This window comes from Triplophysa rosa, linkage group LG14 (assembly GCF_024868665.1).
Source record: "Triplophysa rosa linkage group LG14, Trosa_1v2, whole genome shotgun sequence".
Lineage (NCBI taxonomy): Eukaryota > Metazoa > Chordata > Actinopteri > Cypriniformes > Nemacheilidae > Triplophysa > Triplophysa rosa.
This window is the reverse complement of record NC_079903.1, coordinates 23,675,275-23,699,127: the sequence shown is the minus strand read 5'-3', so window position 1 is coordinate 23,699,127 and position 23,853 is coordinate 23,675,275. Positions and strand designations below refer to the sequence as shown.

The window sequence follows — 23,853 nt, the reverse complement described above, 5'->3', positions numbered from 1 at the left end:
CAATCCTTCCTGTTTCATTAAACACGGTCAGTGAGTCGTCCTGCTTCACTGCACACCAGCCAATCACATGCTGAGCTCTGGCCCATTATTATACCATTAACACTCTCTGATTGGTTGACACTCTGAACCCAAGGCACACTTAATGAAGGCTTGCTGTACAAAAACCTGTGTGTGTGTGCGTGTGTGTGTGTGTTCATGTTTGTATGTCCCGGTGGGGACCTAAACCTGAATACACACCAACTCATGGGGACTCGTGTCACTGTGGGGACCAAAATTGAGGTCCTCATGGGCACAAAAGCTTATAAATTGTACAGAACAATATTTTTTAAAAATCTAAAAATGCAAAAAGTGTTCTATGATCTTTAGGTTTAGGGATAGGGTTAGGGATAGGGGATAAAATATACAGTTTGTACAGTATAAAAAACATTACGCCTATGGACTGTCCCCACAGAGATAATAAACCAGACATGTGTGAGTGTGTGTGCGTGTGTGTGTGAAGGGTAAACCCTACGGTATGGGGACAAAATGTCCCCACAAAGATGGCAATATCCAAAACCCTTGTCCTTGTGGGGACATTTTTTGGTCCCCATGAGGAAACAAGCTTATAAATCATACAGAATGAACTTTTGTGAAAATGTAAAAGAGCAGACAGTTGTGTGTGATTGTTAGGGTTAGGGGGAGGGAATATGATATACAGTTTGTACAGTATAAACACCATTGTGTCTATGGAATGTCCCCATAAAACATGGAAACCCAACATGCGTTTGTGTTTGATCATCTGCTGTCTGATTTACTTTGAAAAAGTTTTAGATCTCTGGATGTCATGTGATTTTAACTGAAGCATCTGTGGTTCATCTTCTGATCACAGATTGAGCAAACACATAGTACTAAGCATTGTTTTTACGAGGTGTTTTCTAAAGACTGGTGGAGATTATTTACTGTGTTTGTCTTTACTTGTGTGTTGTATGTTTAAAGAATAAAGCTGATTCATTGATAGATCTCCTGATGATGATGATATTTCAGTCTCTAGCATCAGACACGCATCATTTTCATCATTAATGTAATATGGCTCCAGTAGGAGTGTGATAGTGCTCTATATCAGCATGGCTGTGAGACAGAAACAACATCGGAGTGACTTTATAACCCTCTGCTTTTAAAGCCACTGGGGAACTACTTTCTTCCGCCATGAAATCCAGCCCAGCATAACAGTTCAACAAACCTTCGCTATTAATTCCAAACATCACGTCTTTTAAATTTGTGCTGTGCTGCTTCAATGAAGTGTGTGTGTGTGTGTGTGTGTGTGTGTGTGTGTGTGTGTGTGTGTGTGTGTGTGTGTGTGTGTGTGTGTGTGTGTAATATGAAATGTAGCATCATTGGAGCAGGTGAGTGTGTGCTTCACCTTTTCTTTCTGAAATGTAAAATGAGCATCAGTCTTTGACTGCATTAACATCTCTCATAAAAGAGAGTCCATTAAGAAAGCTTTTAGCAAATCAGCCGTCTCTTCTCAAAGACTTCACAAGGACAAAACCAAGAGTCGACCCGTCAGAGATCCACATGAGCTTTACTCCACACGTTATTTTAACAATCTGTCAATGATGACATCACCTCTCAAAACAATGATAGTTTCAGATCAAACCCGCACGTTTACACACACAGAAATGATGGATCAGATCTCTGATGACATCTGTCTCATTAACCCTTCATGTCAGGATGGTCATAGAGATGAGAGTGTTGATCTCTGACACATTCTCTATGGAGATCTAACTTTCGTTCATTCAGCAGAAGAGCAAATGGAGTGATGGTCAGATCCGGACGGGTTTCCATCAGAATTGCTCCAATCACTTGTTCTTCTGCTGTCTGTCTGTGTCTCAAAAATTGGATGTGTTCTTTTGTCATATGTGTTTAAAGCGGCCGGTTTGTCAGGAGCTCAGAAAAGCATGAATTCAGAGAGCCCGACCAAATCAATAAATGAACTGACAAATAATGAAGCGCAGAACAGAAAGCAGCGATGCTTCACATGATGAGGCCCAACACGAACACACGTGATGTGTTTCAGGGGTTCAGTTCTTCATCTACTGTAGATGTGCTTTGATTTCTCACACTTCATTGTTCTGCTGTGATTTCACAGTCACCTGCAGACTGAATCTCATTAGAAAACCAGAGGAGAAAACGAGCCACATCAGCAGAAGAATCTGAGTCACAGGAAAGCCTTTGAGAATCCTTCAGCCAAAGCTGGACCTGTGTGTGTGCGTGGGAAGGGTAAACCCTACGGTATGGGGACAAAATGTCCCCACAAAGATGGCAATATCCAAAACCCTTGTCCTTGTGGGGACATTTTTTGGTACCCATGAGGAAACAAGCTTATAAATCATACAGAATGTGTGTGTGTGTGTGTGTGTGTGTGTGTGTGCGTGCGTGCGTGCATGCGTGCGTGCATGCATGTGTGCGTGTGTTATTGTGAATTTGCTGTTGTAATAAATTCATCTTGACTGTTGAACGTATCAGGGCCACACTGAATGAACGCTGTTTAAAGACGCAGTAATTATAATGTGTTAAGATGACATTAACATCAGTTTAAATATATATTATTATAATAACACCACAGCGGCCCTGTAAAAGACTACAGTTCTATCATCAATTGCATTACAGTGAATGGGAAGAACAGAAGGGAAATGTGTGTCGGGTGTCTTTCATTTCAGATCAGGTGTGATGAATGATTGAATGTGTTCTGATCTGTGAGCGCGGACATCTCATCTCACTTCAGGTTCTCTTTAAACAGCAAATGGACCTGTGATATGCATGTAGAGTCTTGAGCTTGATTCCCAGCGCTCGTGCTGATCAAACACACATTTGTGAGTGTATTCACTGTACTTTCATTTCTCAATCAGTGTTGTATTTGTCATCACGTGGTCATCTCTCTCAGTTTTGAGGATGTTTAGGCATGAGGTCGTTTTCCCATCATCCCCTTCACGTCAGGACAGGCCGTCACACACCTGCAGAGAAACCTAAGCATTAGCAGCCATACATCCTCCACTGCTGCTGTGAAGAGTCAGACACTGTGATGTCATCTGCCTTCTTTATCGATTGTTCTCATGATGTCATGCGTGGAGGTGAAATGAAATGTGATGATGTCATAACAGGACTGTCTGTGATTGGTGGTACAGATGTTTAGGAGATCAGATCACACACACATGTTCAGTATACCGCCTCTGGACCTGATGAATCAGTGTTTATGAGACGCGTGTGTTCACTCACGAGCGCTTGAGCTCAGTCACGGTCGATGTGTAATGACACAAAGATGACCTGCTGACCCGACCTTCGTCATCTTTCAGTTAAACGTGAGGAACAGAACCATCAGATGTTCGGATAAGATGTGTTTGTGTTTCTGCAGTAGTTTTAGCTCTGTTGTGTTTAATGGTGAGAGAGAGACGCAGTCGTGCTGGTGTTTCTTCAGGAGCTGCTTTTGGTTGATCTGTACTCTCGCTCTAATGGCCGCAGAGGGGCAGATCGCTGCAGGGTTAAAGAATGTTTAGTCCGGTCAATGCTGCCAAACAAGCGTCTGCACTCTCAGTATGCACAGCAGCACACCACAGACACCAGAGAGAGAGAGACTGCTTTGTGTGTTCTCATGTGGCCTCTCCATGTGATATGATATTAGCTCCTATTGATTAACTGAAGGATCTTCTCCTGTGTGTGTGTGTGTGTGTGTGTGTGTGTGTGTGTGTGTGTGTGTGTGTGCGTGCGTGCGTGCGTGCGTGCGTGCGTGCGTGTGTGTGCGCACGCATGTGTGCGTGTGTGTGTGTGGCCCCGCGGGAGACTGCTGTTCCTCTGTGAAATTTCAATTAGAAATAACTTCATTGCTTATTGCTCCCTGGAGACAGAGATCTTATCCCTCACACATCAATAACAGCAGCAGCTCTGTCTGTCTAACGACTGCCTACACACACAACCCCATAAAACACACACACGTGTTTGCTTTTGTCAGTGTGGGTTTACTTTTATCTTTGGTCAGTGTTTATTTATGTCAGAGTTTGAATGTCTTGCTTTAAATAAACTGTTCTGGAAGTGTTATTCATCACAATAATATTTCTCACAAGAAAAATCCCCAGCCGTCAAGTCTTTCCTCTCAGGTACGTCATTTAGAGAGGAGAGGTCTCTGAGTCCCAACATCTCGATACAGGGGTGCCTCAGGGCTCAGTGCTTGGACCGTTGCTCTTTTCTGTATACATGACATCCCTAGGCTCTGTCATTTGGAAACTTCTATCTCTTTTCTACTCTTTCTATCAAAAAATAAATCTATAAAACCTTAGCTTTGTACACTGTGGTAGGCTATATGAGACCAGTTTTACTGCACTTATGCTTTTTGTTGTTCTTATGTTGTTCCAATTGCTTCTGCTAAATGACTAAATGTAAATGTCAAGTCGAGTCAAAAGTCAGAGTCTGCTTAATTGTCAATTCTGCCACATGTACAGTACATACATATAGAGGATTGAAATTGCGTTACTCTCAGACCCATGGTGCATACAAATAACACTACACAGAATAAAAATATATAAAAAAGACACAGAAAAATACAGATTATTATATATATATATAATACAATGCAGGAATATTAAAAAAGAAAAGAAAAAGAAGATAGGTCATGGCAGATAGAGTGAAACCAGTGAAATATACAACAGTGCAGATGTGAGGTAGTGCAAAGAGCTTATCAGTCTGTTTAAAGTGACGAAGAGCGCAGGCTTTGTTTAACCTGTCAGAAGAGGTCGTTGAAGAGGGGCAGACCGATGCTGAACGAGGTAGTGAGCAGTCCAATGCTCCATAAAGTGACTAGTGCGGGTCAGTGTGTGTTGTGGGGGGAGGACCCGCGGACGAGGTCAGAGTTCAGTGGTGCACGGGGCAAGAGAGGGGAGGGGGGCAGGAGTTTAGCTTCCTGACTGCCTGGTGGCAGCAGTCTGAAGAAGCTGTGTGTCGGGTGGGTGGGATCACCTGCGATACAGAGGGCTTTGCGGGTGAGACGGGTTCCATAAATGTCCTGGAGGGAGGAGAGAGACACCAACGATATTCTCAGCTGCTCTCACAGTCACACACAGTCATGACTGTAAACACACCTCTGACACGGGAAGATTACATTCATGTGCATTTATAAGAGCAAACATCACATGTGTGTCAGAGTAATGAAACTTTTTTCTTTGTGTGTTTATGGTTTGTCCTCGAACAGAACCAAATTAGAGCATTATTGATCATCTCATTGACAGAAAATTGTGTGTGTGTGTGTTTTCACTGATGCCTCAAACCGCACAACAGTGACAGACAGTTCTGAGCGAGAGAGACAGACAGACAGACAGAGGTTTCAGTGTGCAGTGAGACAGTAGGAAGCGAGTGATGCTGAGCTGGAGAAGGTCGTGCTGTTCTCTTTTATGTAGCAGCAGCGTCTGAGGCGGCCCGCGGCTCTATTGATTGTCTGAGGCTTATGTTTTATTGAAGTGTGTGTGTGTGTGTGTGTGTGTGTGTGTGTGTGTGTGTGTGTGTGTGTGTGTGTGTGTGTGTGTGTGTGTGTGTGTGTGTGTGTGTGTGTGTGTGTGTGTGTGTGTGTGTGTGTGTGTGTGTGTGTGTGTGTGTGTGTGTGTGTGTGTGTGTGTGTGTGTGTGTGTGTGTGTGTGTGTGTGTGTGTGCATGTGTGTGTGTGAACTCACTGTTCCTGCGGTTGTTTCTTCTCAAGTCGCCATCATCTCTGTTATTATCAGTATATTGTGAAGTATTCTGCTTGAATCCCTTTCATTCATCTCTTCTAATCTGTCTGTCTGTCTGTAGCAGGGTTGCTCTAATCATCTGTCTCACATCATCTGATATCAGACAGTGGTTAGTTCAGCTGTTTATCTCTCGTCCCTCCAGAGGCTGTTTCAGGTTTCTCTCTCTCTCTCTCTCTCTCTCTCTCTCTCTCTCTCTCACTGTCTCTCTCTCTCTCTCTCTCTCTCTGTCTCTCTCTCTCTGTCTCTCTCTGTCTCTCAATTTCAATTTTCAAGGTACTTTATTGGCATGATTGTGTGTTCTTACAATATTGCCAAAGCATTGAACATATAACAAAAGACATACATTAAGACATACATTAAGTACAAACATGACATTAAAAAAAAAAATTTAAACTAAGGTGCTGAGTAAGGCATAAATATAGAATGAGATATAAAATAGAGTATATGTAAGTAAACAAATCAAATATCTAAATAAAATCTCAATATCAAAAGTAGATTTCAGGCAGAAACATGAGAATGTAATAAAGTCAAGTGTGTAGATGTGCATTGATTGTAGCGGATGAAGGCAGTAGTTTGTTTCTGAGGGTGTGCAGCTGATAGATGAATGAAGCAGCAGCTGATGTGTGTCTCTTCTCCCCCAGTCTCGTCTCTCTCTCTCTTTCTCTCTCTCTCTCTCTCTCTCTCTCTCTCTCTCTCTCTCTCTCTCACTCTCTCTCTCTCTCTCTGTCTCTCTCTCGCTCGCTCTCTCTCTCTCCCTCTCTCGCTCTCTGGATGGATGGATGATGATGATGATGATAGTCTTTCAGGAATGTCTGACACTTTTTCTCAGAGTGGTGATGGTCAGTTATGTACAGTGAAAGAAATTAATGAATTCCTTGATAAAACTTTTGGAAAAACCTTTGATGTTCAGACTTTTTTTCCTGATGTTGAAAGATTCTTGAGGTCGGCAGTAAAAATACAGAGGAGTGTAGGATTGGAAGAACTGACCCGAAGGAAAAGATTTAGACTGAAAAAAATTGTGACAGGTACGAAAAGAAAGAAAATGGGTTAAAAAGTAATTCAATGATTAAGTCACAAGGGGTGTTTTCTTCTTCCTGTTTTTTTCTGCTGTTTTGTCTTTCTATTTTTTTACTTCTTATGGAGAGCATAAAAATGGGGACAATAAATATCAATGGGGGAAGGAATTATAAAAAAGAGCTGCTTTGAATGAATTGATTAAAAATAAACATATGGATATTATTTTTTTACAAGAAACCCATAGCGATGTAAGTAATGAAATAGAATGGAAAATGTAGTGGGAGGGAAAGATTTTTCTAAGCCATGGCTCTAATTTAAGTGGAGGTGTTGCAAAGCTATTTTCAAAATAACTTAATATGATTAATATATCCTCCTATGAGATAGTTAAAGGTAGAATTTTGGTTGTACAGGCAGAGATAACGGGGTTTCTTTTTATTAATATCTACTCACCAAACAATGGAGTAGAAAGAGTAGATTTTTAAAAAAAATTATCTAGTGAATTAAAAAATAATGACGGTGATGCATGTATAGTTCTTGGAGGTGACTGGAATTGTACTTCAGATTTTACACTAGACCGAAATAGCGAATAACCGTATCCCCAGTCTGCTATTTTGTTAAGCAGCATTATAATAAATATTGATTTATTTGATGTTTGGAGGGTAAAACATCCAACAGTGAAGCAATTTACATGGGTTAAAGCCTCACATGACCATATTAGTGCTGCAAGGTTGGATAGGGTGTATATAAGTAAAACATTTTCTAATAGAATTTTAAAAGCTAATATTTGTCCAAATGGTTTTTCTGATCACCATTTGTGCATGATAGAAATGAGTTTAAAAAAGTCACAGCATTGTAGTTATTATTGGTACTTTAATCTAAAACTATTACATGACTCTGTTTTTTGTGAGAAGTTTGGGTTATTTTGGTGTAGATGGCAAGAACAAAAAAGTGACTATGAAGATTTAGCGCAATGGTGGGATGTTGGAAAAGCACAAATAAGAATTTTTTGTCAGAATTATACAGCTCACTCAAATAGACTTGTAAAGGACACAATTAAAACACTTGAGAGAGAAATCACTGAAATTGAAGAAGGAATTATTGAAGAGAATTCAGAAGAAGTAGAACAATTAAAGGAAAAAAGACTGTTCTGGCATCTCTGTTCAATGAAAGAGCAAAAGGAGCTTTGATAAGAACCCGTTATTATTCAATACAAGAAGTAGATGCTCCAAGTTCTTTTTTTTTTAATTTGGAGAATAAAGAAGGAGGAAGAAAACTTATGTTACATTTGAAACTACCAGATGGGACTTTAATAACTAATCCAAAAGAAATGAGAAACCACGCAAGAGATTTTTATACTGATTTATTCAAATCAAGAGACTGTGACACTAATTGTACGGATGACCTTCTAAGAAATTTGCCAAAGCTCATGGATGATCAGAGACACAATGGCTTGACGCCGATATTGAAGTAGATGAAATATCAGAGGCTGTAAAGAAACTTTCCAATGGTCGGTCTCCTGGCATTGATGAACTTCCGTCTGAGTTTTATAAACAGTTTTGGACTCTTTTAAAAGAGGATTTACTTGAAGTTTTTAGAACATCTAAAAAAAAGGAACTGCCAATAAGTTGTAGAAGAGCGGTTTTATCCCTATTACCTAAAAAAGGTGATCTTGGTCTGTTAAAGAACTGGAGACCTGTAGCCTTATTGTGTACTGATTACAAAATTCTTGCTAAATGTCTTTCAAATAGATTAAAAAAATGTTTAGAGTATGTTATTAATGATTTTCAAACATATTGTGTGCCGAAAAGAACTATAATGGATAATCTGTCATGCAATACGTGGTGGAGAACCCAAATGCAGGCAGGCAGTGATTAAGGGGTTAACACAAAAGACTTTATTTATAAAACAACAAAACAGAAAACAAGGACCCGCGATGGGGTAAAACAGCAACAAGAAAATAATAAACAAGCACAGAACGAAGACTGACTAAACACTAGACTGAATAAACACTTGACAAACTAAACTAAACTAAACACTTACTAAGACGATGACACAGCTACAACAGGAACAGGCACAGGCAATAACGCTAACGCTGGACGAGAACAAGACAACTGAAGACAGCACATAGCACACGCAATGACCGACACAGGACAGTGAAACATGAGGGTATTATATAGGGAAGACAAATGAGGGATAACGACACGGGGCAGGTGTGGGTAATCAAACACTCAGGGAAAGATAACAAGGAAACGAGAGGAGCGGGGCCAATGACGAGACACTGGAGAGAACGCATATTATTGTCAAAAGGACAATAATATGTTTCTCTCCACACATAACCAAAGACTTTGTCATGACTCTGCTACAGGACCAAGAAAAACATGACTAAATGAAGCAGAGCCATGACATAATCTTTTTCTGGTGCGTGATGTAATGGATTTAGCAATTGCTAGTAATGAGGATATAGATTTTCTGTCAATTGATCAAGAGAAAGCTTTTGATAAGGTTGATCATTTTTATTTATTTAAAACACTTAATGCATTTGGTATTGGTGAGATTTTCATTGCTTGGATAAAACTGTTATACACTGGAGCTTCTGCACTGTTAAAGGTTGGAGGTGGGCTAAGCTATCCAGTGTTAGTTCATAGAGGTATAAGGCAAGGATGTCCTTTATCAGGAGAGTTATACGCTTTGGCCATTGAACCTTTAATATATAAACTTAAAGAGAAATTGCAGGGGTTTATGATAGATGGCTGTGAAAATAGGCCAATTACTATTTCTGCCTATGCTGATGATATAACTGTTTTTATAAGAAGTGACACAGATGTTTTGAATTTAACAAATGTTTTAAATATTTATGAAAAAGCTTCGTCAGCCAGAGTAAACTGGGAAAAAAGCGAGGGATATTTGTTAGGAGATTGGCAGGGGAAAACCCCTCCTGTGCTTCCAGGGGGACTTAAATGGGGTAGAGAGGGCCTGAAGATGTTGGGAGTGTTTTTAGGAACAGAGCAATTTAGGAAAAAAAATTGGGAGGGTATGGTGGAGAAAATGAGTGATCGGTTGTCTCGATGGTCGTGGGTGCTACCTCAGCTATCTTACAGGGGCAGAGTATTGGTCACAAATAATCTGGCTGCTTCTGCGTTATGGCATAAAATGAATGTCATAGACCCCCAGAAAGTGTTGATAAAGAGCTACAACGAAAGTTAATTGACTTTTTCTGGGATGGACAGCATTGGAAAAAATCTGCTGTAATTTTCCTACCTATTCAAGAGGGAGGACAAGGCCTGATTGACATTGAGAATAGGATAAAGACGTTCAGGCTTCAAGCAGCTCAAAGATTGCTGTATGCGGAACCATGCTGGGCTGATACAGCGTGTGCTGTGTTGAAAAAAATGAACAATTTTAAGTATGATATGCAACTGTTTTTAATTAAACTGGCTAACATGGACTTGAGGGAGGTTTCCCCATTCTACAAAACTGTTTTGAGAGCATGGACTTCTTCTTTTAAAATTAAGAGAGATTTTTCAAACATTGGACTCTGGATGGAGAATGAACCTCTCTTTAATAATCCGATGATACAAGTACAGGCACTGGAGTCCAGGAGCATACAGAACGTAATGGCAACAGCGGGCTGTACAAGAATTGCTGATTTAAAGAATGGAGCAAACTGGAAAAGTCCAGAAGAAATGTGCAACATGACAGGTGTCAAGTCTACAAGGATCATGAAGAGAATAATGGATGGAATTGTTTCAGCTTTACCTTCTGTCTTTGGACAAAGCCCAGAGGAGTATGAAGTTCCTGAACCTAACAGAGAGAGTTTTTTTCCGCTTGTGGAAATTTCAGCAGCGATAGATGAGGAGCCAGTGAAAGGATCCGTTCTAAATTTCAGGACCCCTGTGCTTGATGGTTTTGAGACCGCTTCAAAAAAAGGCACTTATTTTTTTGTGAAAGTGTCACATTATAACGTACTCAAAGACTGCAAAGAGACAAAGTGGTCAGGAATGTTTGGGCCCGTTTCATCCCCTAGTGGCTGTTGGAGGTCACTGTATAAACTCCCTATTGAGAAACGCACTGCGGATCTCCAATGGAGAGTTATACACTGGGCAATAGCTACAAACAGACACGTGGCACACATTGACCCCATTGTAGGGAAAGAATGTCCTTTTTGTGGTACCGATGAGTCAATAGATCATTTGTTTTTAAATTGTTCAAGGTTAAGAGGATTGCTTCAGATTTTAGAAGAGTGGGTTAGGAATTTGGGGGCAGAGTTTAATAATGAATTATTCATCTTTGGACCAAAATATGTTGCATCACACAGGAAAAAAATCTCATTAATTAACTTTGTAATAGGAGGGGCAAAGATGGCAATATGGTTAACACGGGAAAGGAAATTAAAGGGAGAAGGGGAAGCAAGTCCTGAGGTGGTTTTAAAGGCCCTTATAGCAAATAGAATTAAAGCATAATTTGCATATTTTAAATTGACAAACAACTTGGACGGATTTATTGAAATCTGGGCTTTGAATGATGTCTTATGCACAGTGAATGATGATAATGAATTGGAATTATATTAATGAATTTTTGTAACTGTTAAACACGTTTAAATGAGGTTTCTATTTAAAGTTATTGTATGGGGATATACACAAATGTGGTAATTTGAAAAAAGGATATATGTTTTTTTTTTTGTAAATAATTGTGAAAGTATGTTTACTATAATGTTTTTAAAATAAAGGTGTGTTAAAAGTCTCTCTCTCTCTCTCCCTCTCCCTCTCTCGCTCTCTCTCTCTCTCTCTCTCTCTCTCTCTCTCAGGTGGTGACAAGCACACAGAGCTCTGATCTGATGCTGTACATCTGATGAAGAGGGGACTCTGTTTAAAGAGTCGTCTTTTCTTCACTCGTTTTAAATAAGCCTATCCTCCAGGTTGACATTCATGCTGTACTTGACTTGAAGAGAAATAAGGCAAATTCCCTCTTTTGTATCTGAATGGTTGTGGTTTATGTTTGAAGGTGTTGGGTCAGGGTAATGACAGACATAGGGCATATTTTCTCGCACTTTTAATGATTAACCCCAAAACCACTCTAAGCCTGACTGTCTCTCTCTTCCTCTCTCTCTCTCTACTGTCTGTCTCTCTCTCTCTGTCTCGTTCTCTCTCTCTCTCTCTCTCTCTCTCTCTCTCTCTCTCACTCAATGTGTAGTCATGATCATGTGATTCATTGACACTTACTCTGATATAATGTATATCCCAGCGAACACGTCTTGGCAGCGTTCCATTTCTTAGAATTTTTGCTAACGTTCCAGAAACGTCCTCCAATAACTTCATGATTTACCTCACAGCTTGATATATTACTTTAGCGGTTTTCTTGGCACGTTTAAATGAACGTGAGTGTGACTGAAAAAGCTTTTGATGGTTGTATCTAAAAAACAGACATCCTGCTAAACTCATATGGTAAGACTAGAATATAATATTAAGCTTAAAGATGTCAATAAATATCTGCTTTAAATCCTCTAAATTGTGTTGATGTCTTTGGTTATTTATGTCATTTACTTCAGTATCTAAATAAAATGTCTGATGCTGATGTACAATGCTGTGTTGAGTTTTATTAATCGTTATTCTTTGTATAATACATATTTAACTAGAACAATATTCAAATTATGCATAAAATTGAATCTTTAATGCACAGATTAAATCACAAATTAATTTAATCCTCCATGTGAGGGACAATATGTTTAAATAAATTGATAAAAAGCCATTGAACTGTACTGGTCACGTCCCAGAAACGTTATTTGGTACATTTCCGCAATGAATATGGTCCGTTCCATTTCCGTCTTCAGGAGGTAATCACCACATCCCAGTAATGTCCAATGCTACGTCATCACGATGAATATGAGAATCACAAAGTTACGTCACTGGAACGTTATTTGGTTCGGTCAATATGGTGCAACAAATATGGTCTGGTCCAGGTACGTCATCACAACGTGACTGTGTTAGCTGGGATATCATTTAAAGCACTGGTGTCTATGAAGATTCTTGTAGTGGGTTTTAACGTTGAATAGAGAGAGAGAGTTCATAAAGCTGTGAGTAGAGACATCTTTGTCATGTGTGTAATGGAGTGTTTTCCCACTGGAACCAATTTACAGCATCCGGAGTGTGGATGTGTTTGTCTTTACAGGTGTGTTAAATATCTTTCACAAGCCCCGCTGGACTTTTATGAAGCTCAGCAGAAGTGCAGCTGTGAGATTTAGCAGCGCTTCTTCATGAATTGACTGTAATTGGCGGGCGGCGATCGACACGTCTCTCTGTTGTCTTGTGTCTGTGTGCATGCTGCGTCACGGGTGAGTCCACACAGGTTGTGTTCAGAAACACTCATTAACGTCACGCAGTCCATATGTAACCACGGTAATCCACAGTGACCCCTGTGCGAAGCTGCTTTAACCTGTCAAGAACAGATGTTTCTCATCACATCTGTGTGAAGTGTGTCTGGATGAAGATTAGTGGATCTGCTGCTGGTGTTCAGCTTCATATCACACCAGACGCATAATGTCAAAGATGAGTGTTCTTGTTTTTATACATTGTAAGGTCCAAATGTCCCCACAATGATAGTAAAAGTCTTACACACAATTCAAATGGATTATAAAACATACTGAACGCGATGATTATTTGAAAATGTAAAAATGCAGAAAGTTTTCTGTGACAGTCAGGTTTTGGGGTTGGGTTAGCGGAAGGCAATAGAATACACCGTTTGTCACGTACAAAAATCATTACACCTATGGAAAGTCCCCACAATGTATAGAAACCTAAGATGTGTGTTTGTGTGTGTACATGTTTTTACATGTTAGTGGGGACCTAAACCTGAATGCACACCAACACATGGGGACTCGTGTCACTGTGGGGACCAAAATTGAGGTCCTCATGGGCACAAAAGCTTATAAATTGTACAGAATGATAAATTTTGAAAATCTAAAAATGCAAAAAGTGTTCTATGATCTTTAGGTTTAGGGGTTGGGTTAGGGATAGGGGATAGAATATACAGTTTGTACAGTATAAAAACATTACGCCTATGGACTGTCCCCACGGAGATAATAAACCAGATGTGTGTGTGTGCGTGTGTGTGTGTGTGTGTGTTGACCTTGCTGAAGGACTGAACAATCGATGTTGCTCAGTCTGCTCTGATGGACATCTGTCAATCACCTGCTGATATCTGTCAGCTCTGATGTGGTGGTGAAGGGGTTGTCAGGATTATAGTTAGTCTGTCAGATCATCAGGAGTGATGTGATGTGATGTGTGGGACTGTAGCTCTGGTCTGGTCTGCTGAATTGATTAACGTGATCTGTGGTTTGACAGATGGCTGTACAAAACCTTTCTCTGTCCTGTTTCTCTGTCCTACACTCCTACACCCCATCAAGATCCCTGCGTTCAGCAAACCAGCGGCGTCTTGTACTGCCTTCCCATAAGGTCAGTAAATCGCTTTCCCGCTCATTCTGCTTCACAACTCCTTCCTGGTGGAACATTCTTCCTAATTCGGTCCGGTCAACCACATCTCTCACAACATTCAAAAAACTACTTAAAACCCATCTCTTCTGTGAATACTTGACAGACAAATGAAAAAAATAAATAAATAAAACTCTCTCTCTTTCTCTCAACAGGTATTGTTCTGGCTTTTGTTGAAACTAGTAACTTTGTATCAGCACCTATTGCATTATTGCTCCTGTATGACATATCGCTTATTGCTCCCTGAACTCTCTGTAAGTGGCTTTGGATAAAAGCGTCTGCTAAATGACTAAATGTAAATGTAAATGTAAGTGTGTGTGTGCGTGCGTGCGTGCGTGTATGTGTGTGTGTGTGCGCGTGTGTGAAGTGTGTGTGTGTGTACGTGCGTGCGCATGCTGTAGTGTAGAGGAAATCTGAAGTAATCCTATTTGTCAAGATCACAGGTACAAAGTGAGCTCCACCTGGCAAGAACTCTAGTGCCTCACGGCAAGTGTGTGTGTGTGCGTGAGCGAGCGAGCGCATGCGTGTGCACAATGTTATTTGTGATGTGTGATAATAAACTGCTAAAAAAGTGTTTGTGTGTTTTCAGCTCATAGACATTCATGTAATGACACAACACAAAGTGTTTTTCATCATCATCACATCATTACTGTAGTGTCTGTCGTGATGCTCTCACAGGTCGAGTGAATTTACTCTTGATGTTCTATGGATCATATCATCTCTCTCTCTTGTCAACTCTTGTCAGTTGATTCAGATGTCTGTAGTGAAAGTGAAATGAGAAAAGACATTTTCTGCTGTAGTGTTAATGAAGAGCAGAGCTCTCGTGTTCAAGTCTTTTGGTTAATTTGGTTAATAATTTATATTTGCACATGTGTGTATGTGTGACAGCACATTAACATGGATGCAGAGGCATCTGGAGGAGCGCTGGAGCTTAAACACACAGTGTGAAGTGTGTTGTGTAAACTGCAGAAGATGGAGGACAGATGGAATTCATTAATTCACAATCTGCAAATGAAGCTGCATTCAAGTTGTGCCAATTATTTCCACTCAGAGACTTTATACTGTCACGCTGTCCTGAGGAGCCTGCACACGCACACATGCAGAGGAGGGCACAGCTGAGGTGTCGCACAACAAAAGTGAGCGAGAGAAATAAACCTTGTGCAGCTAAAGCTCATCTCTTCACTCTTATGAGTTCTTATGAAGCATATGAGAAACTGGGATGTCACGTTACTTCCTGTGCTGTTGCCTAGCGATAGAGAAGAGCTGTCCTCACTGTTCTGGTTCAGTTGAACAGAAGTCCGATATCAGTCAGTGATGTGTGGAGAAGCAGAAGTCTTCAGATGTTTATCTTCTGATGCATCTGGATGTCATTCACAGACTCCTCAGATCATTTTGTGCGTGCGTGCGTGTGTGTGTGTGCGCGTGCGTACGTGTGTGCGTGTGATCTGTTGACAATTAAAGGTGTCGCTGTGCAGTCAGACTGAAGTCTTTTCGGAAGTACATCACTGAGAGGAGTGAAGCTGTGGCCTGTGAAATGAGCTTCACTTCATCTGCAGCACATCTGCTCGACTGACACTCATTCCATAGAGTTCTGCAGCTCTCTGAACATTTACACACGCTCTTCCCAGAAAAATGCCCTATTGTTGCTAGTCGGTATAGAGTGGCGTGTTTCCATAGCAACAGAATGATTGGAGCGTTGAGCGGCGAATAAAGAAGCGCTCGTGCTGGATATCACAGTCAGCTGTGAGTGAGATTCAACACAACAACAACCTGTGTGTGTGTGTGTGTGTGTGTGTGTGAGTTTTACAATTTCAGACTGTCACTCAAGCAGCAACCTTTCGATCTCTCTCGTGAAACCAACACGGAAGTGACTTAAACTGCAATTCATTGACTGGCCACTAGAGACTGTCTCCAAAAGAGAGCAGAATCTCACTGAGCCCCGTGTTAAAATGCCCAACTTTACAGCAGAAAAAACCTGTTTACAGCCTGCTACAAAACATGATTTTGGTCTATATAGCTAATTTTGTCCTTCATGACAACTGTGAGGGGGTAAATGTTTTTATAACTCAACCGTTTAAATTATAATAAGCCTTACAATTCTGCATAATAAAAGGCATTGATGTTGCTGTCTCTACAATCTATGGTCACTACTAGCCTCAGCCATTTTCGATTATCCGTGGGTGACACGCTGCCAAGATGGCGACGACCGGCTCTGCCCACTTTGAGCTTCAGAAGAGCTCTTCACAAACCTGCGAGTGACGTCATGGACACTATGTCAATGTTTTATATTGTCTATGGTTTCACTACATGATTATCTTGCCCAAAAGATTTTTTTTTTAAGAAAAATTGAGTAATTGAGTTTATTTTGTGTTTTTGTGAGTCCATTGAGGTTGAGAGGGTGTCAGTCGGTCAGTGGCGCAGTCTATTTCAGTTGCCTCAAAATAGCAACGCACCAACAATGCAACTGAACACACCTTTTTTTCCGACCAGCAAGCCCATGGGCGCACAAATGAGCGCAAATGCATTTGCTATTTAAACAAAGCGACGCAGGATGGCAAAATGAAAACTGCGTCGGGCTGAAACTAGCAAAAAACACTTGCGTTGCGCGGCTTGTGCCTGGCACCGCATTGCACCGAGTGTATGATAGAGCCCACTATGTTTACAAACTCTCTTGGTCTAAAGTCCCCCTGGTCCCTACACTGATTTTCTGAAAGAGTTCGCAGACTTCTCATCGGACCTATTGGTTAACGTTGATAAAGTACTGATTGTCTGAGATTTTAATATCCACGTAGATAGTGCTAACGATGCATTAGCAGTGGCGTTTACAGAGCTATTACACTCTTTTGGAGTAACACAACACATCAATGGACCCACTCATCGATTTAATCATTATCTAGACTTGATTATATCTCACGGAGCCGATCTAACCAATATATATATTATACCTCAAAGCGACGATGTCACTGATCACTATCTTATAACATGTACACTGCGCACTGCAGAAATCAGCCGTTTAACTCGTTATCGACAGGGTAGAACAATTACCTCGACTACTAAAGATAGTTTCGCAAAGAGCTTGCCAGATCTGACTCCTTTAATAACCATACCAATAAATACAGAATCGCTCGATGACATGACCAGCAAATTGGGTACTATTTTCTCTAATACATTAGAAGCTGTCGCACCTATGAAGTCAAAAAAGATTAATGAGAAAAACGCAGCACCATGGTACAATAGCACCACTCGCGCCCTTAAAAGAGAAACACGTAAACTGGAGCGCAAATGGAAACAAACCCAATTAGAGGTCTTTAAAATTGCGTGGAAAGAGAGTGCAAACTGTTATAAAAAGGCACTAAAAGCAGCAAAGGCCGAGCACCTCCGTAACCTCATAGAAACTAACAAAAACAATCCAAGGTTTTTATTTAGTACAGTTGCTAAACTAACAAATAAACAGACTTCACCTGACCTGGGTATTCCGCCGCACCTTGGTAGCAATGATTTCATGAATTTTTTTACAGAGAAAATCGAAAACATACGAGACAAAATAGTAAAAACTCAACCTCCAAGTCTGTCCTATAAATTAGTACCAACCATCGCCCCAAAAGAAAGGCTACAGTGTTTTTCACCTATAAAACAGGAAGATTTAATTAAACTTATTGCAACATCTAAACCTACAACTTGCTTATTAGACCCCATACCAACTAAATTATTAAAAGAGTTATTACCCGTTGCAATTGAGCCCATTTATAACATTATCAACTCGTCAATTAATCTAGGCCATGTCCCAGGAGCCTTTAAACTGGCCGTCATTAAGCCTCTTATCAAGAAACCAAACTTAGACCCCAATGAACTAGGAAACTATAGACCGATTTCAAATCTCCCTTACCTGTCTAAAATACTAGAAAAAGTAGTGTCCACTCAGTTGTGCTCTTTCTTACAAAATAATGACATACACGAAAAATTCCAGTCAGGTTTTAGACCGCATCATAGTACTGAAACTGCACTCGTTAAAATTACAAACGACCTGCTCATAGCATCAGATAAAGGTAACATCTCACTCCTAGTCCTGCTTGACCTTAGTGCTGCGTTCCATACTGTAGACCATAAAATACTCCTAGATCGCTTACACAATTATACACAATTTAACACAATTAAATAGAATTGAATTAAAGTCAATGGCACAATATGTTTTTGACTATTTAAAGGGCGTGTTAGTAATATACTGCGCCTATAGCCGGGTGCACAGCGCTCATACATTCTGCTTATTACACACAGAGGGACGCACAGTAGCACACAAACATGTCAAATATTAAAAATAAATGGATTACAATGTAGAATATTATAATTGTTTACATAAAGATAAAAAATCCGGCTTGTCCTGTAGGTGGTCTGCTCGTGCGCTTTAACCTTGGAGAAGCGTCCAGTCTTTGCTCTTGCAAATTCCGCCGTGTAAATAGCAAATCCGCCATGCCGCGAGAGCTACTGCCTCTTTACGGGAACGGGTTAGTTAGGGTTCTTAGACTCTGATTGGTTTACTGCACGTTCTGCCCAAAACACACCCGTGACTCATTAAGAGAATAGGGACAACCCTTTAAGACCATGAACAGTTTTCCCGTCCTTAAACTGGCAAAAGCGCATTCGGAAACGTCCACCTGCGCCATGCGCTTTAGACCATGCGCTTAGATCATTAAAACACGGCCGTGTGGCTCTGAAAGCAAAATGTTAAACAGGTGATGAGTTCTTGACGATATCACAATAATCACAGTTATTAATATCACTTTTATTGTCAATACTGGTATATTGTAGTTGTTTAAATGAGTGGAGTGTGCGTCTGTGAATCTTGTTTAATGATCAAGAGAGAGATTGAGTTCTATGAAAACATCTTTAGACAGAAATGATTGTGCAGAATGAGGTGTGTAACTGTGATTGCTGTAATGAACTCTTAAAGTCAGCTCACGTCAGGACACAGACACTGTTGTAAGCCGTCTGCATGTCTCTGTCTCTCTGTGTCTGTCTCTGGAGAAAAGAGGAAATGATTTGTAAAATCACACAGCGAGCGCTCCTCGTTGTTATTCTGTCATTCAGCAGAAATGATTTTCTACAGACGTGCTGGTATGTTAATTCTGCGTCAGGTCTGCAGGGCGTCCGTCATTCATTCAGAGCGATAACACCTTCACTACGACAACACCCGCCCGCCCCTGCACAACCGTCAGCCTGCACCGCACATTAAGTCATTTTACCTGCGGCATCGCATTTCATGAGCGTGGGGAAAAGTGATGCGCTGAGACCCTGGACCAAATGAAAGGCATTTCTCACGCTGCACCTGACAGCCACATTGAAATGCATTGAACACACAGCATCGCTTCTCTCTCTCTCTCTCTCTCTCTCTCTCTCTAGCAAATACAAACCGGATTTAACGCTCAGACGCTCCTCCAGCAGTAAAACCCCAGAACACAAGACATGAATGCTTGTCCTCCAGAGCAGAGCGACACAAACACTGAAGACATGTTGCATCATAGTGAGAAACTGCAGAAATGCCTGATGGGTAATCAATACTGTCCACCTCCTCTCTCTCTCTCTCTCTCTCTCTCTCATGTCCTGTACACACACACATATAGATTTAATTCATACACACTAACAGACGAGATGCTTAGGTTTGTTTTCTCTCGTGTGTGGAGTTTGTGATGCACACGTCTCAATGGGTTTCAATCTCACTTGAGTCTATTTTCAAGAGAAAGAGCGTTCATGTGTAAGACTGACCGCTGGGACGTGAGATTCATGCCTGGACGTGATCTGTGACGCGGTGATACACACATACTGAACATTGATCCTGTGTCCATCTGTGTCTCGGCGCCTCAGCAGATCTCATTAGTGTCATGAGTGAGACAGCTGTCTGACAGCGCTGGAATCTGTCGCTCTCGCAGTGGTTTAATTGAAGGAAAGTGTCTGAGATCAGTCAGCGTCTCTCTCCTCACGTCACATAAAAAACCCTTTCCATAGGACTTGAAAAACGTCTTTACTCGCTGTGGTTTTCTTTCAGTTATTAAGAGTAAGTGGTGTGTGTGGATTGGGTCTTGATGTCGAAGCCGTTTTAATGACATGTCAGGGTTTTTTGTGACTGTTGTGGCAAGAAATGCGTGCTTTTGTGGCGGTTTTATTCAAATTTGGTATTTTTTTGTTTAATGTGAATAAAAACTACTTGGCACACTTATGGCAAACGGTAGTACTATAGTATGTTTTAACCTTACTATGGTAAATAATAACTTTCTGTAGTTAATACAGAACATAATAATATACCATAATGACTGTAATATACTAACTACAGTATGGAACGATTTCCCATATAGTATAAGTATAGTATACTACAGTATTTTTTCATGTGTAAATAAGGGCTCGCTTCATATTTCTGTCATTTTCATGAAAGTGTATTAAACTGACATGTCTACATGATGTTTTATATCGTCGTGCGGGGTATGACGTAGAGTTGGTAAAGCGCTTGAATTCTGCCGCTGGTTGTCATGGACATGGACTGTAAGCCTGTTTCCAGCTTCCTCACATCGTCTTCATTTGATAAATCAGTCAGCTGCTTTTACTGAATGCCTGATGTGATGATGTCACGCGACCCGTCTAATCTGCAAACATCACAGTGAGGTCATCGTGTCTCTTGTTGTTTGTTGACATGAATAAGAGTTCATCTGGAGGCCTGTGAGAGATGTTGATGTTAAATGATCTCAAGTCTCAATCGTGACTCGTGTCGCCAGTGCCAGCATCTCAATAGCAGTAAAGTATCAGTAAAGCCTTTTCACATAATCCTCAGAATAACGTCTAATGTTCTCCGTGTTCTCTGACAGGTGTTATGTGGATGATAAGGTGTCTAAGGTGGCGTGGTTAAACCGTTCAAACATCATCTTCGCGGGAGAGGATAAGTGGTCTCTGGACCCTCGGGTGGAGCTGGTGACTCAGGGTCAGCTGGAGTACAGTCTGAGGATACAGAAGGTGGACGTGTTCGACGAGGGACCATACACCTGCTCCATCCAAACCAAACAACAACCCAAAACATCACAGGTCTATCTCATCGTCCAAGGTAAGCGGAGCATGATTGACAGCTGTCCACTCCTCTCAGAGATCAGATCAACAGCTTTGTGTGTCTTGATTGGCTGGCGTTCAGATGTGGGCGGGGTAGCTGTACCAGACTAGTGTTCAGTAGTGTAGAACCTGGAGAATACAGACACACAACGACTCGCATTACTGATGCTATACACACATATTGATCCATTATACATAATGTGTACTGTATGTTCAACGTCTAATGTGTACATCTTGTGTATATACTGTCCATATGTGTATAATGGATATTGTCTTTTTTGTACAGTCTTTGCACTGTTCGTCTGCACTACATACTGTCACTTAAGTCTGTAAAGTCCTACAGTTGCCTGTCCAACTGCACTCTACTCTGTATGGAGTACGCACCCAAGACTTTCACACGTGGTGATGTGACAATAAAAGTGAGTTGAGTTTAGGGCTGTGCCGATAAATGATATCATATCGAATCGCGATAGAATGTATTTCAAAAACGATGATAAGCTATTGTCATTTTGACTCGATATGGATTAATCTTACAGTCTAACAGAACGCAGAAATAAACGCAACAACAGTCAGTCAGCGTGCAGCTTTTATCATGCGCGTCAAAGTACAAAGTCCATTTCATACTGCACTTGGCAAAGAAAACTCAACATGAGGAGGAAAACATGACTGGAAGCGGAAACAACGGTGAAACTAACCTCGAGTTGTCATCACGCGGTTTATCAAGTGTCTTATTTTTTTCCGCAATCGCCGGTTAAACAAAACCAACTTGAGACGCAATTGCAAGCGAGTTACTTCGAAACTCAAGCACAAACGTTTTTATATCCATCGTTAACATACCTGCTAACATGAGCTGGTGCTTATGAAACAAACCAGCGCTGCCCTGTACAGATCAGAGATGTAATGAAGTGAGTTTGTGTGCACATTAAAATATTGAACCTTGTATGTAAGATGCTTGCATGATTAAAGAAATGTACTACAGTTTATGTGAGATGTCTTTAAGGTTCACTGAATGCATTGAATGAATCCCACTACTCGAGCAAGACATTATTGCAGCGTTATGTATGTGCGCAGGTGCTGAGCCAATAGCGTTCGAATGTACGCAGTAACGGAGCCCTTTCATTGGTTGAATGTACTGAATGAACACTCCTTTACTTAACGAGTCAATTGAGTCAAAATGAGACTGAATGACCTGGTACATGTTGTTTATGGCCTAATATCCTCTGTGTTGCAACAGTGCATTAATTTAATTGAATTTTAACTGGTTAAAGGTTAACTTTTGTTAATAAACTGTATTTAAAATAGATTCTTTTAAATACAGTTTTTTAATTAAATATATATCGAAATAAATATTGTTATCGATCAATATAGAAAAAAACTATCGAGTTTACTTTTTTGCCATATCGCCCAGCGCTAGTTGAGTTGAGTATGACTGCGTGAGGCAGTGGCGCCCCCAGGATTTTTTTTATGGGGTGGCACAAAGGGGCCAGTACAAATCTTAGGGTGGCACATTTAAAAAAATGTATTATGCCTGAATCTAATAGTTAAGAGTTTTGGCATTGCCATTAATACTACTGGGATCATATAAAGTTATAACTAGTCTTACGATTTAATTTCTAATTTAATTTACTAATATTTTCAGTGTTTGATCGATACATGCTAATTCGCTAACTGTTCTACATATATTTGACTATAAAAAATATGATAGTAATAGATGCCAAAAACTGCAAATCCAACAATTTAAAGATCAGCTGATGGAGTAGTGTACTGTATTAACCAAACATGTATAGTGATCGATCAAAATGCGAGTATGAGTAGCAGAAAAATTCAAATCTAATGCCTTCGCAACTACTGTAGCTTAATCTCAGTTAGCCAACCCGTATTAGAGTTTGATACAATAAGTTTTATCATACAATAAACCACGTTTTACTTACTAGGTTGTGAGTTTCGTCTCCAACCCTCTACCCCTTTCATGCGTGCTGACTGAACAGGAGCAAACATGACGTCACGTGCGTGGTACTGCGGCTGCCGTGCGCATATTAGTCGCGGTTTCGCAGGTTAAACGAGAGAGGAGGGGTTGAGATTGTATTCTACATAACACATTATACAAGTTATTTTTTTTACATAGTGCTTCGATAATGTACATTTTAATTAATAAATATTAATACTATTATTCTAATATAACAAATATATATATATTTAAAAAATCTCATTCTGGTTGGGGGGGCCAATGGGGTGCCAGTGACTTTTGGGGGCGCCACTGGCGTGAGGTCATGATAACAGTGTGGTACACTACAGTAGTACATAATTCCTAGAAACAGCACGTATAATAATGTGTGTATTGTGTGTGTGTAGGTCAGAGTTTTTATGTTTTGAAGGGTGTGGTTGGTTGTTGCTGGCGTCTGTGTGGTCGAAAGTTTCTTTTTTGGCAAAGCAGAGATGAGATATATGCCGGCGTCTCATGGGAGGAGAAAAAGGCCCGTTCTTGTTTTGTAAGCAGAAACATGTTCATTAGTCTT

General features: G+C 40.5%; 1 protein-coding gene across 2 annotated transcripts in view; it reads left to right on the top strand.

The window, feature by feature from the left end:
- Window positions 1-23,853, top strand: part of lsamp (limbic system associated membrane protein) — a 147,644-nt gene that overhangs the window by 96,111 nt on the left and 27,680 nt on the right. For both annotated transcript variants that reach the window (XM_057351409.1, XM_057351408.1), the window contains one exon: window positions 21,103-21,335. In XM_057351409.1, the coding sequence (XP_057207392.1) occupies window positions 21,103-21,335 (233 nt within the window). The remainder of the gene's footprint in view (window positions 1-21,102; window positions 21,336-23,853) is intronic.